Consider the following 20,230-nt stretch of genomic DNA (forward strand, 5'->3'; position numbering starts at 1 on the left):
ACAAAGAGTGGACTGCAGCTGGAGTGAGTGCTTCAAGAACCACCACACACAGACGTATGAAAGACATGGGTTTCTGCTGTCGCATTCCTTGTGTCAAGCCACTCTTGAACCACAGACAGCGTCAGAAGCGTCTTGCCTGGGCTAAAGAGAAACAGGACTGGACTGCTGGTGAGTGGTCCAAAGTCATGTTCTCTGATGAAAGTAAATTTTGCATTTCCTTTGGAAATCAAGGTCCCAGAGTCTGGAGGAAAAGAAGAGAGGCACTTCATCCACGTTGCTTGAAGTCCAGTGTAAAGTTTCCACAGTCAGTGATGGTTTGGGGTGCCATGTCATCTGCTGGTGTTGGTCCATTGTGTTTTCTGAGGTCCAGGGTCAACGCAGCCACATACCAGGAAGTTTTAGAGCACTTCATGCTTCCTGCAGCTGACCAACTTTTTGGAGATGCAGATTTCATTTTCCAACAGGACTTGGCACCTGCACACAGTGCCAAAGCTACCAGTACCTGGTTGAAGGACCATGGTATCCCTGTTCTTAATTGGCCAGCAAACTCTCCTGACCTTAACCCCATAGAAAATCTATGGGGTATTGTGAAGAAGAAGATGCAATACACCAGACCCAACAATTCAGAAGAGCTAAAAGCCACTATTAGAGCAACCTGGGCTATCATAACACCTGAGCAGTGCCACAGACTGATCGACTCCATGCCACGCCGCATTGCTGCAGTAATACAGGCCAAAGGAGGCCCAACTAAATACTGAGTGCTGTACATGCTCATACTTTTCATGTTCGTACTTTTCAGTTGGCCAACATTTCTATAAATCCTTTGTTTTTATTGGTCTTCAGTAATATTCTAATTTTCTGATATGATGAATTTGAGATTTTCATTTGTTGTCATTTGTAATCATCAAAATTAAACAAAATAAACATCTGAAATAAATGAGTTTGTATGTAATGTATGAATATAATATACAAGTTTCACTTTTTAAATGGAATTACTGAAATCAATCTACTTTTTCATGATATTCTAATTTTATGACCAGCACCTGTACATCATATGTATATATACATCAGGGTGACACCTTATGTGGTTTTCATTCACATCTTGTAATTTGTTTTGTGGTTATAGAAAATGTTGGATTCCACCTCATGACTCATAAAAGTTTACATTTTCCTCATGGTAATACAAACTGCATACAGACCTCTTTTCTTTTGTCTCTTTGCCGGATTATGTGAAAAAAAATCTAAAACAACTTTTAAAATACATTTTTATCGTTTTCTTTCTAAAAACACTTCTGACTGACATTTTCCCTTTCATTTTTTTTTTTTTTTGTCAAGGAAACAAATAGTCACTGTGACAGATTTTAGTCAAACTTTATTGGAATGGGTGTGCATAAAACTGGCATTGCACTGTCATAAATATGACCCAACACCTGTCATATACATAAAACAGTCCTTATAAATGTTTACAACTGTTGTGATTAAGCCATTTAGTAAACTATTACACTTTTAATCCAATGTTAATATTGTTAAAATAACTTTATGACAGCTTGACATCAACAAAGGCAAGATGTATTGTTTATAACAACTTGGAATTACACAAGAATTTACAATCAATCATCAAAATGTCATAGTTGGTGAATCATGAAAAATTATTTAGATGTACATGTTGATAAATCACACTGTGAAATGTGATCGGTCCTAACTTTGGCTATCATGAGACTATTTCAATTAAGGTATAATGGAGGATTTTGGTGAATATTTGAAAAGACCCGCCTTCTCCAGTTTAAAAAAAATGAACATGTACAACCCTGCATGAGCATGCATGAGCCCATTTCTCTTCGAGGAGGTGCGGTGACACACTCATAAGACGGTCCGAATAGACCTCATTTCACCCAAATTTATATATAAAAGTTTCCCGGCAAACAAGACTATTGCTACATAAAAAAAATCCTGACCTGCTTGGATGTGTGTGTGTGTGTGCTTCAATGGAAATTTGGACAGCTTTGCAGGGCAAATAAGGATCTGTGGCCACCGTATAACTATTAATGATGCAAATTACAAAATAAATAAACTTATCTTCCCTGGAAAGTTACAATATAGAAGTAGATAACTTTTATTAGCAGGGATGTCAAATGGATTTCTCCAAATAGCATGCCAAACTTTAACCTTTCGAGTAGAACCATTGCAACCGAGGCATCAGTTGGAAGCCCCACCTGTGCTTTCATTGTTAGCCATCGTGTGAAAGAGTCTCCCAAAAACATTCTGGTCTTCTTTCTCTCTTCTGAGGCCTTTCTCTTTTTCTCTTATGACCTTCAGTCATTTTCAATGAACCGCGATGAGAAAGGCGAGCTTCAACGACTGGCTAAAACCGTAGCTCACCGTATAAAAGTGCACATGTGCAGAAAAAAACAGCTAACTGAGAGCGAGGACGTAGGACGGCCTGATGTAAACATCTCACCAGAATGATTGACAATTAGGAGGACCACTTATTTTGATGATCCACCTGGAAAAAGCAAATACTCCACTACACCTTTAATATTTCCATTACCTTAAATTGTGGTTAATGTAGGACTTGTTGGAAAGATGTAATTAAGAGTTATTACCGTCAAATGCTATATAAATAACATAATGAATGTTTTCCATCAGTAAAGTTAAACAAAGATGCAAACAGGCGTTATTATATATTAACATCAACAGGTGTTATTAAACTGAATAGTGTGGTGTAATGGTAACATACATCTAAATCCCTATTTAACGTTTGTTATTAAGTGTGTCAGTGTCTTGGTTGGTGTTTAGTTGTCCCTAAAAATACATTTTTTTGGTATAAATAACAAGTGGTAATAAAAACATTTATATCTCTGTTAATGTTAAGTTTTCCTAACAAATATGTGTTAAATAATGTCAGCTTTTCTTTAAAATGGCATAATTTACCATAAAATACTCAATGAAAACATTCATAAACATCAGTATAGTTGTTCTGCACACCCCTTCAGATGAAGCTTCAGAGATTTACAGATTGTTGACTCATAGATTTGTCATCAGCCATATGTGGTCACAGCCTGTCGGAACTAACTCTGAAGTATCCTGAAGGGCAGATTTATTCATTTGTTTACCTGGATTGAAAATGATCATATGATGAGCTTTATTTTATTGATCCATTTTAACTTTTAGCTGACATTTTCTGCATAAAAATATATTTTTTCCCTTTTAACATTTGGTAATTATGACTGCTTATTTCTTTAAAAAATGATAATATTTGATGGCTCAAAATCCACATGCAAAATGGTGAATGTTCACCTCTTTCAGTTATTTTTTAGGGTGCTCATCCAGGTGCAGTCTAAAATCTTTCCAGTTCACTTTGATTCTCTGGGACACCTTTAAACTGGAATGGACTGCACGCTCTAGAGCTCCGCTGAGTTATGGAGCCCCAAGCAAGGCTGGTTATAATCAGCAAAATGTCGTTGTCCTTCGAGGACATTTTTTATGGGTTTTTTTAGGAATCTTATAAAAAATTTTATGTGATTTTACAACAATGTGGAACAGCCTACTCATAAAGACCCAGCTACATGTTTCTATGTGTTTTTTACTTCTAACACAGCAGTTAACACATTTCCTATTGGTACCTTTAAGGACCCAATTAAAGTGTTTAAGAGGGTCCTTGTGAGGGATATTTCTAAAGTTAATGACACGCTGCACTCATCTTGCACTTCTTGTTGTTTCTTAGATAGAAAACTTCTAACCAGTCTGACTGTATAATCTGATTGAAATATCTCAATAAAGTGTCTTGAGATGACATTTATTGTGAATTGGTGCCATAGAAATTAACTGAACTGAATGAATTGGATTAAAAATTGCTCCATTCAAATTTAAAATGTTTTTTTAATGAAACCAGTCATTATCTTTTCTCCAATTGCACTATGTTGATATTTGATAAACCATGTCAGTCACCAAAGTGCTTAAAAAATAGACAAAACCCTAAAGTCAACCAGTAGAAAATACATGAGAAGAAGCTAAGTTTCTTTTTAAAATTTGATAGACGTTAACCTTTTTACAATTATTACGGTAAGAATGAATGTGAATGGCATGGATATTACAAGATCATAATTGCTCACCCAACCAGCCATAAATATTATGGTTAAAAAAACAACAACATTTAAGCATGATTATGTAAAATGCACAAAAACGTACAAGCCCTTCTCGTTAAAATGAGCAAGCATCTTCCTTGGTTCCTGGCAGTGCAGGACAATGATGCTGCCGTACAGCAAAGCTGCCCAATAAAGTTTTAATTACCCAGAGGCCGTAAAAAGTTGCAACCAGTGCAATCACATTCCATGATTCAGAGGATTTTCGTTTTATATCCACCATTCTCTGAACACTGACCCCATAAAAACATTAAGTATCGGTTAATTTTTTATCTTTTATCTTTTCTTACTCAATGCAGCGATGTGGGCATAAAGAGCAGAGAGCGGGTTACTTTCCCCCACTGTCACCCACCATCATCACCTGGACCAGGACAAAGGGACACTCTGGAATATTCTTGTGGAATCTAAGAATTGAATCTTCTCTTTCCATTCAGTTTCACAATGACACTAAACGCTGTACCTATGGAAGTCTGTCATTCCTCCGCCACAGTCTGCTCAGGTACAGACTGCCTTGTTCCTCCAAGTAACTTTAATGCCATTCTTAGCACGGTGTTGAGCATCGTGCTTACGACCATGCTGGCCTTTGTCATGTTTGCCATGGGCTGCACCGTGGATGCCCACAAGTTATTGGGGCACATCAAGAGACCCTGGGGAATCGTCATCGGCTTCCTCTGCCAGTTCGGCATCATGCCCTTCACTGCCTTTGCGCTTTCTCTTGCATTTGGGGTGCTCCCGGTGCAGGCCGTCGTTGTCATCATTATGGGCTGCTGTCCTGGAGGAACCAGCTCAAACATCATCTGCTTCTGGCTGGATGGAGACATGGATCTGAGGTAAGATGGTCAGGCTGGTTTGATGATCCCTATTTCGTTGGGTTTCTTGCTTGGTCTTGTTTCTTGAATTTCATTCCCTTAACATTTTAAAAGATAAAATGATTTTTTCTTTCCATTCAGTTACTACAACTAAAAAACATTTATCAGGCCCCGAAATCTGGTTGTAGTGATGGATTTAGATCTTACCTTAAGAGACAGTAACAAATTCAGCCATCATCTGAAGAACATTTCTGGGATTAAATGACTAATCAGGAGGATCTGGAAAAATATATTCATTTGTTTATCTGTAGTTGAATAAATTGCTGCAGGAATGTCTTCGCCTGGAAGTGTATCAGGCTGCTGGAGTCGATCCAGAATCTGCCTGCTTCCCCATTAAAATGTAAAAAGTGGAGCACATCACCCCAGATCTAAAGGCTTTACACTGACTCTGTGTGTCTCAGGAAGATTTTAAAAGGATTCCGTTATTCCATAAACCACTGGATGGCTTAGCTCCAAATGAAATGACAAATTTGTTGTCAGTGTATGAACTTTACAAACACTTAATGTATTATCTTCTGGCATAAGTCTACTCTTAATACCAACAGCCAGAACCAAACATGGAGAGACAGCTTTTATTTCATATGGTACACTAATTTAGAACAAACTTTTTATAAAAAAACCCCACTTGTTTAGAGTAATCTTTAACTGTAGTATTTGAGATTTTTACTGAAACAACACCAGTTTAAGTCTTTAGACCAACATTTTTCACATGCCCCTATTATTCCGCTTCAAGGTACTTTTCTTTGGGTTTTGTACTTAAGCACAGCACTTTGAATTTGAAGGGTACCTTTAAAATGAAATTTCCTTGGTGGCGAAGCATCTTTGTGGCTGATGGGAGCACATGGGGAAACTTGTGCACCAAAAGCCAATCCATTTACCCTTGATGAAACCTTCAGAACCACATAAAGTTTTGGGTTTTAGTCTGTCCCATTGATCATCTAAGCACCTTTCAAGGTGTCCAACATTTCTGGGTGATAATTATGAAATTTAAATTTTTCATATGTTTCAAAAATCTAAGTAGTATACACGTCAGGACAGGAGTAGTCAGCAATAACTGTCCTACAGTCTGCCTTTTACCAAACAGAAGAAGGGTTGAAACTTTGCTTCCGTCCTTTTGTCTGAAAACATTCAGTTGATAGGAAAAAAGCATCTTGGTTCTTGATTTATTTTGATTCATTCCCAAATCCTTGTGAAGATTCTCAGTCATCAAGGTAATGGTCATTCCAAAAAAGTAAAAAAAATATATTTTTTTTGGTCTTTGTTTCCAAGTTTAAAGACGTTTAATTTCCCATCCAGGAAGCTTTTTCAATTCAAAATGAGTTCCAGACTTTATAGAGTGGACCAAATACTTGCTTTGGCTTAGAAAACATGCAAACTGTACCAGACAAACGGGTCCGCCCCTTGGGAACAAAGAACTCTAACAACCGGTGACCCTAATGTCCGGTTCAACTCAAAATTTTTTACTTTTCTGCACATGTGCACTTTTTGGGGTTTTTTTTGTCCACTCAATAAAGGCTCAAACTCAACGCTTTTTCTGACATTTTTAATAAAAAAATTTTAAAAGGATTCCTGGATGGAAAGCAAAATGACTTCAAACTTAGAAAAAAGGTCAAGTGGATTGTGTTTTTTTTTACTTTTTTTGGAATTTTATCCCAAAATCCTTTTCTGTGTAAATCACTAGTCTCAAACATTCTGTTAGGCTCAGGTGATGTAAATTGAGCTATTTTTTCCCTGCAGCATCAGTATGACCGCCTGCTCCTCCATCTTGGCCTTGGGCATGATGCCGCTCTGTCTGTTCATCTACACCAGTGCCTGGACTTCCAGCGACGCTATAAAGATTCCCTTTGACAGCATTGGTAAACAAAGAAATCTGTTGTCTTTATTCTTACATAGGAGGAATTATTTTGAATAAAGTGGAATCCTTTAGGATACACTGATTATTTGTGTTTGTTTGTTTTTTGTTTTTTTTCAATTTTGAAAAATGACAGCTCATTAACTCACATTTTATCTTTGCCTACTCAGGAATCACTCTTGCAGCACTTCTTATACCAATAGCAGTTGGGATTTATGTAAAAACCAAGTGGCCTCGTATTGCAAAAAAGATCCTCAAGGTAATAATGCTTTTGATTATTTTTTTACAAGCTGTTGAGCAATAAGAAGCCATAGACAGAAAGTAATTGAAGTATTTTTGTGCCCATTTTCACAGGTTGGTTCTATCGCTGGGTTTGCTCTCATTATCATCATAGCGGTGGTGGGAGGCGTCCTCTACCAATCCTCCTGGGTCATTTCTCCCTCCTTATGGATCATTGGAACCATCTATCCCTTCATTGCCTTCAGTATGGGTCTCTTATTGGCCCGGTTTGTGGGTCAGCCCTGGCACAGGTGAGCAAGAAAACATACACCTCAGTAGTCAGTATTTCTTTATACCTAAAGCTTCCCTAGCCTCGTGAGACCATCCTGATCTCGCGAGCTTTCAAGGTTTCACTCGCAGATCAGTCTGGAGTCTCCCCGTTAAAGAAAATTTGGAGCCGTTCATCAAACGAACGTCCAATCAGCGTTGGCTTTGAGGCAGGTTGAGGTGTGACGCAACGAGAAGCACGACAGTTCAGTCTAAAGAACATGGAGGCTTCAGCCGATGAAACTAGCGTTAGCGTGGCTATTGAGCAAGTTTTATCGGAATTACAGAGTATTTGTTCACTGAAAGAAGAGCAAAACACTGCTCTGGAGGCTTTTCTCAGAGGAAAAGATGTTTTTGCTCTTCTCCCGACTGGTTTCGGCAAGAGTAGCCTGGCTTGTGGTTGTGTTTTCTTCGTTGGTCTGTTAGTACGTCATATGCTTCATTGATCTGATTGGTTTATTTGGCCCGTCTATCACCAACATAGGCCAATCAGCTAACCAGTATTTTCGCCCCTTCCCAAAGTTACTTCAACGGAAGGTTTCCAGATGGATATGCGGAGCAAATCCATCTGGCGGAGTCAGGTTAAAGCTTGCCCCCATCAAAGTATGAAAGAAAGAAAGAAAGAAAGAAAGAAAGAAAGAAAGAAAGAAAGAAAGAAAGAAAGAAAGAAAGAAAGAAAGAAAGAAAGAAAGAAAGAAAGAAAGAAAGAAAGAAAGAAAGAAAGTTGACTCTCTAATGAGGTTTATCATGACTCCTTTTTTTCAGGTGTCGAACGATTGCCCTAGAAACAGGATTCCAGAACGCCCAGTTGTGCAGCACTATCACCCAGCTCTCCTTCACCGCTGAAGAACTGGAGGTCATGTTTGCGTTCCCTCTGATCTACAGCATCTTCCAGCTCGCCATGGCACTCGTTGCTGTGATTGGTAAGTCTCCTGGAGGAATAACTCATACTTTCTGTTTTTCCAACATATCAGTTCTCTATTAACTAGAAGGTCATGTTTCTCGTTGTGTCTTTGACAGCTTATCAAGTATATAAAAGGAAATGTGGAAAAGGTTCTGACAATGAGATCAGGGAAGATGATGGAGAAACTAAACAAAGTGCTGTGGATAACAAAGCTTTCGTCTCTGACGAGCTGAACGGCACCTTTGCACACATAAAGGAGTGAGATTCCAAATTGCTGCCAATGATTGACTGTAGTCCTCCTGAATAAAGCAGCATTACTGAACTATGAACAGACAACACTCTCTAGAGGCTGAAAGAAGTAAATCACACAGCAGCAGCAAAGTTTGGAAAGATTTCTGTCTGTATATCCAGAGGTCACCTGAAGGGGGAGCCTCTGACTGACCCAATGCTGTGTTCATTCTGGAAGGTGTTTAGACATAATAACCTGCTTTATTAATTGCAAACTGTTAAAAGCAACAGGTAATTTTCTCTCTTATTATACTGGAACTATGTTTGGAGATGTTTGAAAACATTTATTCTGATATTTTTGTTGTTTTTACTGAAGTATTACTGAAGAACCAAATAATATGAGGGTTAGAGTAAAGGGATGAGGCTCAATTGTAGCTTGCATGTTTTCATGATCTGTTCTAAGGCTGACTGTGATCTGACCTTTTGCTCTTTTTATCTCTGTTGAAGTTTTCTGATAATAAACATAAACAGTTCTTTGCCATTTTTTCCCCAACAAACTAAATTCAAACAAACACTAAATAACCTTACTGAAACAAATATGCATTGCTAAGCATTAATACTGTGCTTTTTATTTGTTTTGTGAGTCTATAGCATGCCGGATAATTATTATATTTGTTGTAAATTTAAAGATTTGAAGAATCCTCAAAATCTATCACCCCTAGTTAAAAAAAAAAAAAAAGTGTTATATAGGATGTGACTTTAAAAAACTAGTAAGAAAGGCTGCTTCTGTCCTACATTGCACTCTGGAATCAGAGGAGGAAGTGGCTGAGAGGAGGATGCTGTCCAAGCTAACATCCATAATGGAAAACACCTCCTACCCTCTGCACCAGACTGTAGAGGAGCTGTGCTGCTCCTTTAGTCAAAGACTTTTACACCCTGTTCAGCTGCTGCAACCAGACTCTACAATACAACATTACAACCGCAATAACTTGTGCAATGTATAATGTGCAATTACTATTTGATACCCTGTGCATTCATTCTTTCTCTATATTCGACACCCAGTGCAATAACTATATATGAGTATAAATATCCATCTATAAAAATACCAATGTAAACAGCCTGTGCAATAATGATCCTACTATAAAAAAACATTTTTTTAAAGCTGTCATATGTGGATCACCTGTATATACTGTATATATCGCATGCATCTTTTTCTTCCTTTGGCATCCTTGACTATTTGAGCTGATGGAAGAAGTAATTTTCCCCTCTGTGAGATCAATAAAGTCAATCAATCTATCAATCTTCAAATAATGAATCTGTTTCAATAAATGTATTAGTGAGTATTAGAAGTGAATATTAGCAAGATGCTGAGAATAAGCTAAGACCAGCCAACTTTTCTAATCTGTGGACCCTTATGGACGAATGGAGTATACACAATTGAAGATTGTATTTATAAAAAGGCTTCTGGATGCCTTCAAAGGTATGTAGCTGTGGCTGCTTTGTTTGTTTACACTTTAACATGCTGCTATATCTGTTTTAACTGTGCTTTGGTGTTCGATGTGTCCATTGAATGAGCTTGGTGATTGAATTGTGGAGAATCTAAGCTTTCCAATGATGTCTAACATGTCTATAGTGGAAAAATTTTACTGGTGGCATTCTGAGTTATTACCCCACTTAACATCCACCGGTTGTCTTAAAGAGGTTAAACTTTCAGTAACTAAAAGATAATAAAACCAAAATGTATTTGCAAGTATTACTTAATTTTTTTTTTTTACATAAGAGTGACAGAAGTTATAGATATGAAATGAAAGAGAAAACATTTCTCTTAGCCACCCTTTAAAGTGAGTCACGTCAGACCAATACGTGCTGGATTTCATATTTCAAGAAATCGTCAATATATACACCTAAGGCAATAATTGTAAAGTATGAAATATCTGTTCCAAACAAGGCTGGACAAGCAGCCATCCACATTGACCATCATTAGGACTTGCAGGATGGTGAGGAAGGAACCATTTCTAACACCTGGGACCTTCACTGCTGCCAAAAGTTTGAACAAGTCTCCATAAGAATCAATAGAGGGACCTGATTATTGTTATAGATTCTAACTGGTTTTGTAAAATGAGTTTAATTCATTTTAGCAAAGTGATTCCCACCTGGGGTACGAGTTCCCCTAGTGGTACCCGAGTGCAGTGTAAGGGGAAAGTGAAAATATTTTATTTCTTAGGTAGTAAATTAAAATAGGGCTGGGATCTGTTCTACTTTCTGAGGACCTAACTAAAAAATAAAACAAGCTTATTTTGAACCAGAAGTACATTTTCTTGTATGTTCGAGTTCCCCTTCGGCTCTGACACACATTGAAGCCAAGGAGATGAACAGCATGGCATCAGCTGTTTTTCCCAGTGAGCTATCAGATCATCAAAGCAGGTGGCAGGTGGCTCAGTGGTTAGTGTGTACGACCCATGTACAGAGGCCTAACTCCTCAACGTGGCCAACCTGGGTTCGAATCCAACCTGTGCTCCTTTGCTGTGTATCTCTCCCCCTCTCTCATACCCCCTTCCCTGTCAGCCTACTGTATAAAAAATGAGCCACTAGCGCTAAAAAAAAGCAGCTCAGGTGTCATAACTGTCGAAATCTTGATGTACTGCATATATATCGTTTATTCTTAATGCACCTTTTTCCTCCTTGTTTGCACCTTCTTTAATTACTATCCCAATATGTGACCAGTGAATTTCTCCGCTGTGAGATCAATAAAGCTCATCTAATCTAATCAAAGTAAAATAAATCCACTAAACTTTTGTTTTCAATTCATCAAGTTTATATGTGATTACATGGGATTAATTTAGAAGAGCTCAATTTTTATAGAGGCAGCTTTATTTTGTATTTATTTTGATTCCTTACAAGCTTCTGGGCAAAATATTTATCTTGTTTTTTTATTTGAGATGGAAAGAATAAAATGCAGAAGAATTAAATGCTTATTTTATAATTAGTAATTGTACGTTCCACTTTTGGACAGTCATCAATACTTTTGATGGAGAAAGGGACTCATGATAAAACAAAATGTCCAAAGGGAACACAGGGTCAAAAAAGATAAGGAAATACTGCTTCAGACACTTCAGACACACACTAGATAATGTAGAATTTGATGCAAATCCTGAACCACCTTTCTGTGTCGTGAAGACAACTGAAATTTTAACTGAAGAGACTGAATGAAGTTCCTGGTGAACTATTCCAAAATTTTATTTGGGTTAAATAAAGTATTTTTGAACTGAACTGAAGTTTTTTTTTTGTGACTGAAAATGTGGAAAAGCCGTTCATGCCTAGCGACGCTGTAGGCCTGATACTGTAAGAGTAAATAGAAATGTATGTAGTCAAATTTACTATGGTGGGATTTTTGATTAGGGGTTAAAAATAAACTGTCCCACAACAGTTTTGAAAAACCACATTACTGTCGTAAATTGAGCTAATAATTATTAATTGATAATGAAAATTGTTAGTATGATATTTAAACGTGAATGGGCCATTCATCTCAATTCTTTACTGTACATAAAAGTGTATATTTGTCGGTGATGATTTTGATTAGAATAAAAATTATTACATTTAATTTCCAATTAATTAAAGTATACGCACATTCAAATATGAATAATTGAAAATAACTACCAACAATAATGCAAGTTTGCAACAATAAGGACGTGAAATCTGAAAATAATTAAGGGTTCTAAACACATTTGCAAAGCTCCTTTTATCATCAAAGCCACCCACTATAGCTGTTAACAGACCATGCAGGCTTTGGGTTTACAATTATAAAGGCATTGTTAGAAAAATGTAAATGTTATTATTTTATTTGAACTAAGTTAAAGCCATTTTCCCTGCTAGGAATGTTGTGTTGTTTTAACTTAAAACGGGGAGAGAAAATGTTCCTTTAAGGAAAAGCCTGGCGTTATCCAGCTATGCTGTAACAGATGACTGATCAACCCCGGCAATAAACCTGCACCTCCTTTTTGTATCTGTAAACTTCTGCCCCCTCCTGTTACTCCTGAGTAGTCCAATAATAAAGGCAGGCGACCGAGAGGTATGGGTCCACTCTCCTCTTCTGCAGAAAAATAACTTGTGTTTTGTCTTGTCTTGATTTATTTCTAGGACAATGAGGGGTTATCATCATTAACCCTATCAGGCCCTATAAAGCCTAACATTTGAAAGAAAGTGCAGTCTGATAATACTGATATGGTCTGAGCATATTGTTTCTCCTTTTATTGCATCTGCATGCAGTTGTTTTGTATACATGTTACAATAATGCCTGCTCATAGGTAAAAGGTCTTTATCGAAAGAATAAAACATGGTACATTTTTTACATATTCGGAGCAAATCTCATAGAACCTTTATAGTCATAAGAGTTTGCAGGTTTAAAATGGGCAAACATAACATCTTAAGTAGAGAGATTACTTAAGAGACATTAAATGCTGAGGGGGTTGCATGTTTAATTTTGGTCTAAAAAAGGGTCTTTGGGCCAGATTGAAGCGCAGATGAGGATTTACTAGTTTACACTTCTCTGAGATAATCCCAATGGATAAATAAAGTTGAGTCTTAAATCTAAAGTCTAATAAACTTATCTTTGGAGAGCAGTCTGACAGTGATGGAAGTGCATCTCATTTAAAAATGGAAACCTTGAAGACACCCTAGCTAGAGCTGCAAAGAGTTTATAGTAATTGTGTGAATAATCTATTCAGCTGATTGCTAATTGCAACGATTTACATTATGCATTAATTGAAGGCCCCAAAATGTAAATTTTAATCAGGAACTCATGGAGGATTGGACTCCCGTGTGAAGCAAAAACCAAGTTGTAGTAGCAGTCAGCTTCACAACTAAGAGTTTAGGGACAAGAAAATGGACCCAACCCCTCTAAATATCTGGTACAAGACACTTTGCTGGAAAAAATAGGTGACTAATGCTGTTCTGACCCACATCCTGTTGGAGAATTTTGGAGAACAGGGATATCAGAAATTTGGGCCAGGCCAAGGAATGTTGGACGCCTAGAAACCTGCTTAAAGGGAAAAAAAATTGGAGAGCATAATACACAAAACATACATGATTTTGTATTTTTCATTAGGAATGGACAATAGAATAACTTTGGCCTCATTTGAAGTTATAATTTATAAATAATAATAATAATAAAATAATTAAACTTTATTGATCTCCCATTGGAGAAATTTACTTCTGCATTTAAGCCATCCCCTTGGGGAGCAGCGGGCTGCCATCGTGCGGCGCCCAGGGAGCAGTGTGGGGGTTAAGAGTCTTGCTCAGAGACCCAGAGAGGCAGTCTGTGGGAGTGGAGCTTGAACTCAGAACTTCAGGATTCCAAGCTCTATGCCCTACCACTAGGCCATCACTCCCCCATAATTTACGATTAAAAGTGCTCTTTATGAACAAAGCATAAACAACACTCTAGTTAAAGTACCATGATTGAGGAAGGTTAAGAAAAGTTGGTCTCTAAACTTAACTGATGATTTTTCAGTTAACTGCTCAAATTAAATAGTTAACCGCAACTGTAAACCAGTAAGGTTTTAATCTTTGTTTACAGGAGCTTAGGGTTTCAGTAATTTTATCGGTTTTTGAAGCTATTGTCCAGATTAATTGAGCATGAGAACTAAGAGCAAATTCTCCATATGTTGTTCTGGCTCTGGGTTTGCAGAGGAGACTTTAACCAGAAGACTTGAGAGGCTGAAACTGACAAGACTATATTGTATTTCGGAGATGAACTATAGACTGGTGATTTATAGACTAACAGAAGGATTTTAAAGTCTATTCTGATTGACACAGTGAGTCAGAGTAAAGTCTTTACAACTTGCTGCAGTTTCCTAGTGTTAGTGAGGACTTTGGTAGCAGCATTCTGGATCAACTGTAGCTGTCTCGTCCAGCTTTATGCAGACCTAGAAATACACTGAATGATAAACCTATGGGTTCCTTTTTTTCAGATGCTGCTGAGAGTTTAGTCTTTTAATCCTGGAAATGTTCTTCAGGTAATGCAAGGCCAACATTGTTACTGCGTTAGGTATTAATGCCTATGAGGGTTCAGATTTGAGTCCATATATCCATGCAGATTCCAGGGCCTGATCAGGGGTTTTTACCTGTAGAAACTGAATATCCTAATAGGAAAAAACCCACTTTACCTATCGAACTGCTCAGGGGATGGAATTTGAACAAACCCAACCAAATAATGAAACTTCAAACCAACCAAACCATCTTACCTTTCGATCAATGTCCCCATCTAGCCGAAAGCAGAAGATGCTGTAAACTGTGCCATCAAGGAGAGGAGCCCTCAGTGACCATGGCCTGCATGCCAAATGCTATAAAGAGCTCAAAGGCCAGGATGGACATTATGCCTAATCGCCGATGGAGGCCAGTGACTGTGCCCCAATGTCTCTGGATGTGGCCCCTTGGCTTTGAGGCATTCATAGTGCAGCTCAAAGCAAACATGACACAGCGCTCAACACAAGGCTGAGGATTGCATTAAAGTCACTGGAAGGAACCAGAAAATCTCCACCTAAACAGACTAAGGTGGAAGAGTGACAGACTGCCAAAGCCAATAGTGTTGATCTATATACTGGATGAAAAGTTTCAATTCTGAGAATCCACAAGAGGACTGCAGAGTGTCCCTCCTTCCTTTGGTGCAGTGGTGATAGTGGGGGAGAGTGACAGGCTCTCTGCTCTTTAAGCCCACACAGCTGCAGTGAAAGAATGTTGGGAGGGATGATCAGGTAAGAAAAGTTAAAAAATTAACTGATACTTAATGTTTTATAGGGTCAGTGTCCAGAGGATGGTACATATAAAAAATAAAAAAAGAATGGAATGCGATTGCTCTGGCTTAAATTTTTTACAGCCTCTGGGCAATTAAAACTTTATTGGGTGAACAAACAGAAGCCAATAAACTGATCGACCGAAACAAGATGAATTAGACATGAAGAACGTCATGAAGAACAATCAACTGAAACAATCCCTGAAAGAATTCGCTCTGCACAGAATATATGATATATATTTTTGATGAATTTGAGAAATCCTTTTCAACTTGATGAGAAACTTGTCAGGGCTCCTGTCTGTGTGTTTGTTTTTGTGTTTGTCTCCCTTCCACCAGTAGGAGGCGCCTGGTTCCGGTTCGCCTCCTCACACACCTGCTGACGGTTACCTCATTAATGGAGTGCTCTTAAGCTGCTGATTGCCACTACCTCAACGCCAGAGTGTTTGCCAGTTTTTGGTACCCTAGCCAAGCTGAGTTTTCTCTGAGTAAGACTGAGTTCTTGTCGCCCTGAGTTTTAACTTTGTTTTTTGTCCTTTGCCTCTCGGCAGGAAGTCATCCTGCAAACTGGACCTTTTCGGACCTCCTCTCCCAGGAGGGATCAATTGAGTCTAAACTGAGCCAGGATTCAGTTTGGATTGGGTCTCCTTTTTGAGAACGTTGAAATTACTCTCTGAGCAAGGGAATCATCTTCACCACGACCCGTTCAATTCTGAGTGGCAATCAGTGTCTCCGTCCCCCTACACCGTCCAAGTTCTGGGTAAACCCTGTTCCGCCCTCCGCCGAATCAGACATACACTGGAAAACCAACACACAGATAGGAGTCAAGGTTCCTTCACTTCTCCGGAAACTTGAGTCAACAATCAGATCCTCTCCTTCAAGATCAACGAATCAAATTTCCCACTGAGCCTGAACTAACAGTCTGTCTTCCCCTCGCCTTCCAGTTCCGCCTGAGCAGAGTTCAGTGAAACTCTGCACCGAGCTTAACATCTTCAATAAAATCCGTCAAACTTTTCATCCGTGTCTCTCTGTTTGGTTTCACTGCATGTGGGTCCGACCCTTAGATAAAATCATGCCAAACTGTCAAGAGTTTTTACTTTCTCTCTGTGTTTAGAAATGAAACACTGAGCATCTCACAAATATACTTTAAGGTGTATCTTTTTTATGAACGTGTACAACTTAAAAAATAAAATGAATAACGTGGTTCTGTTGTACATTGGTAACTAGCCATCATTGAGGGCTTTTACCAACACTGTACTACCAGAAGTCTCCAGGGCAGCTTTTGTCGCTTCCTGTAGACGTCCCCAGCAGGTGTGCTTGTAGTTGTTACTGACACAGGCTGCTCTGATGGAGCAGCGTCCATAGACCATTATTACAGAGAAAAATAAGTAGAGTTTCCCAACAGGGTGCTGGCCTATGTGACTCAACACCTTGACCACTGAGAAGATTAAACATTTAACACCATATATATGTAATATGATCCAGGTGGAGTGAGCCACTGCATCTTAAAACTATAAAACAAGAACAGAAGCAGCATTATTCTGTTAAGATTTGTAGAGATATTCTTATTTACATAAGCTGATCTGTAGAATATTGAATATAGAATGTAACAAATACAAAACAAGCATACTGACTCACACATGTCTGCAGATAAGAGACATTTAACAATATGTTTTAAGAAGATTTTTTGTATTTCTAATCTGTGTTTAAAATAATGGATTTGCTTCCATGCTCAGTTTTTATTGACCAAGGTTATAAATCAGTTTGTTATTCTTTGATCAACTATTAGTTTTACCTAGTTTCGCTTAAATCATTTTAAAATGGGATTACGGTGTCATGGACATCTTCAAGGTTTGGATTTGGGTAATGTAAAGAGAGAGCTCAGAAAAGAAAAGTCTCAAGAAAGCAGGGACAAAAGTCAGAAAAGAAAAGACACGAAGGCTGGCGGAAAATTCCTGTGCAGCCTGCTCTGAAAACAAAAGGTGTTATTTTGGATTTGGCCTACCCCTTATCAAACCTCCCCTGGATGTTATGGCAGAAGGGCCCAGAACAGCCGAGTCCCTGCATCTATCCTACCCATGAACACCTGTGGATGCATCCATAACCTTAGCATCGGTTGATAAACTTCCATTTTATTAAGGACAATGGCCTGTGGTCAGCATTCATGGACAAATTGAACGAACTCATCATACAGTACATACACAACTGATGCTCAAATGTCACATTGACTTTCATGTAGCTTCAGCCTCCAATGTCTTCCTTCTGCAGAAATGTTTGTCTTGTGTTCAGGAGGGGATTTAATATTAGGCTGTTGACTAGGGTCCCAACTTCCTGGGGGCCCATGAAACTTTGTTTACATATATAGTAGGGGTGAAACGGTTCACAAAATCCACGGTTCGGTTCGATTCACGGTTTCGTGGTCACGGTTTTCGGTTCGGTTCGGTATATGTTGATTGTTACACCGAAATCCCATAAAAATTAATGAAATTAATGAAAAATCCCAAAAAATTTATGGATTGTTATTATTTTTAATGATCTGCATAAACCCTGGATCATTTCCGCATGTTTTGCACCTTTGAATTTAATCATCTCGCGCATGCCCTCTACGATCTCCAAGGAACTCAGAGCGGAGCGGACGGGAGCCACAGCGGAGGCAGGCGATCTGGAGCGCTGACGGAGTATGTGGGATTTTGGGGTTAGCATGACATGTTGGTCGTGTTGCTGTTAGCATAAACAAAACGTGTTGCACAATGCTTGCACACTGTTGAACTTTTATCCAGAACTTTCTTTCCGCTGCTTCGCTTCTTCTTCTTCTTGTTTACTACTGGTGGTTGGCTTTGATCGCAGTACCGCCACCTTCTGCTCTGGAGTGTAAACGCTTCGCCTATGAGAAAAAGGAGCAGTGCATGAACCGAACCCAACACACGTGAACCGAACCAAGAGAGTCGAACCGAACGGTTCGGACGGTTTTCATAAACCGTCCCATCTCTAATATATAGTTAAAACAACTATTCCTTATTTTTGCACAATAATTATGTTCTTGATGAAGATCCTTTCGCCAAAATGCCATCAGAACTCTTATAATATTAAGTGTGTCTCTTACCAACAGGCTGTTTGTATAAACTCCCCTCCCTTTAATCATGTAAAGCACTTTGCATTGTCTTTGTACTGAATTGTGCTATACAAATAAATTTGCCTTGCCTTGCCTTGCCTTACCAGCTTTCTGTTGCCCTTACTAAGTCACAGTCAGTGACGCTCATTGGTCAGAGCGTTGGCCAATAGGAACTGACAAGGTTTGAAAAACAACGGGTTGTTGTTGTCAACAATCTTCTGTTGTCTCATTCATTGAGGCCAGACTAAATTACACATTTAATCTCACATTTAGTCTGGTTTATAAAACATAGAGAGGAAAACAACAAGAAAAGGGACAAGAAGAGAGGGACATAACCTAGAACAAATCATTTATGTTTATTCTATTATAATTCCAGTGTCTTTTTTAGGTGTTGTCTTCTTAAATCAGAGGGCCCCCTACTTGTCATTGCCTAGGGCCCAAAATTTCCTAAATCAGCCCCTGCTCGTGTTTCATGTGCTTTTTTTGTGCTGAGGTGTTTTTCTATATATATTTCAAACTGTATCCTGTCACGATAACGTGTGAAACAAGCATATCTTTCCCTTCTCAATCCCCAATGTGGCTCCTATCTTACCATAGAGATAAAGGCAGCGCTATAAGGGCACCGCCGCATGTTTGTGGCAGTTGTGAGAACGTGCCAACGGCAGCATTCTGTGGTACGCATGTTTTTTTTTCTGTAAAACCGTCATGATGTCTCTTTAAACAGGTCTAAGTAATTTTCAGTTTTAGTCGATGGCTCGATGGCACACACTAGTGGACAAGGGCAGTATTGTTTTGCCAGAAGGAAGACAACCTTTCCCATGAGGACCAGTGAATGGTTTGGTAAAATTCTGACGTCTCGGTTGCCTGCTGTTGGATTGAACTACATTTTTGTTTCCAGTGGCCGGATAGGGTAATGAATTGAATTTTGGCGAAACAATGTCATACGACAATTTTAAACATATGAAATTGATAACTTTGGTTTTGTAATGTATTCCTGCACTGCAGCCTCCCCAGAAGGCATCTCACACTGTAAATCATAAAATCATGCTGGAAAAACTATACAAATGAAATTTTCCCACAGATCCACTTACCGTAATTTTCGGACCATAAGCCGCGACTTTTTCCCCATTTTTCGACCTATATAACAATGCGGCTTAACTATGGACTTTTACAGCTAACGGCCACTAGGGTAATACCTAAATCTATGGATTTTACCATCCACCATGTTGACGTCACATTTGCTTAAACACACAAGTACGGTAGCCGAGCGCGGGGGAATGCGGAGGTCCTCCGGAAGCAGACTTCTACCGCGAGTGTTACGAGACAGAGCGACAGCGAGAAAGACGGATATTAAACATAAAAAACCTGGGGCTTATAGTCCGGTGCGGCTTGTATATGTACAAATCATGCAAATTAGCTCCTGCAGATCCGGCTTGTAGTCCGAAAATTATGGTAAATGGGATGAGTACAAACAGTTTCCTTATTTTTAACTAAACTAAGAGAAAATGAAAAACAAAAAAACAAACCTGTTTTTTGGTTATTTTTGTTTTGAAACCCCAATTCTGGAAACAAAAGAAATCAGTTATCTGTTTTTCAATGACAAAATGAAAAAGAAACATTCAAAGCATATCATGACATTCTTTTTCCTTTTTCAGCCCATAATGTATTTTAGGTTCTGCATAAAATTCTTATCGTTTTAGTGCTTTAGGTCAGTTTCTTTGTCATCTACAGTTTGTTTACCTGCTTCTAGGAACAACAACTGATTACGCAACTGCACAGCGCAGTTCCCC

General features: G+C 38.6%; 1 protein-coding gene across 1 annotated transcript; it reads left to right on the forward strand.

The window, feature by feature from the left end:
• Window positions 1-4,473: 4,473 nt before the first annotated feature.
• On the forward strand, window positions 4,474-9,229 carry LOC119782134 (ileal sodium/bile acid cotransporter-like). Its single transcript, XM_038282946.1, has 6 exons — window positions 4,474-4,972; window positions 6,749-6,867; window positions 7,034-7,122; window positions 7,218-7,393; window positions 8,175-8,332; window positions 8,430-9,229. The coding sequence occupies exons 1-6, from the start codon at window positions 4,584-4,586 to the stop codon at window positions 8,573-8,575; spliced, it is 1,077 nt and encodes a 358-aa protein (XP_038138874.1). The 5' UTR covers window positions 4,474-4,583; the 3' UTR covers window positions 8,576-9,229.
• Window positions 9,230-20,230: the final 11,001 nt, after the last annotated feature.

Source organism: Cyprinodon tularosa, unplaced genomic scaffold, assembly GCF_016077235.1.
Source record: "Cyprinodon tularosa strain WSP-4 unplaced genomic scaffold, ASM1607723v1 ctg189, whole genome shotgun sequence".
NCBI classification, from domain to species: Eukaryota; Metazoa; Chordata; class Actinopteri; order Cyprinodontiformes; family Cyprinodontidae; genus Cyprinodon; species Cyprinodon tularosa.

Coding starts and splice junctions, on each gene's coding strand:
- LOC119782134 (XM_038282946.1), top strand. CDS start 4,584: ATGACACTAAACGCTGTACCTATGGAAGTCTGTCATTCCTCCGCCACA. Junction 4,973..6,748: donor GATGGAGACATGGATCTGAG/GTAAGATGGTCA, acceptor TTTTCCCTGCAG/CATCAGTATGACCGCCTGCT. Junction 7,123..7,217: donor TTGCAAAAAAGATCCTCAAG/GTAATAATGCTT, acceptor CCATTTTCACAG/GTTGGTTCTATCGCTGGGTT.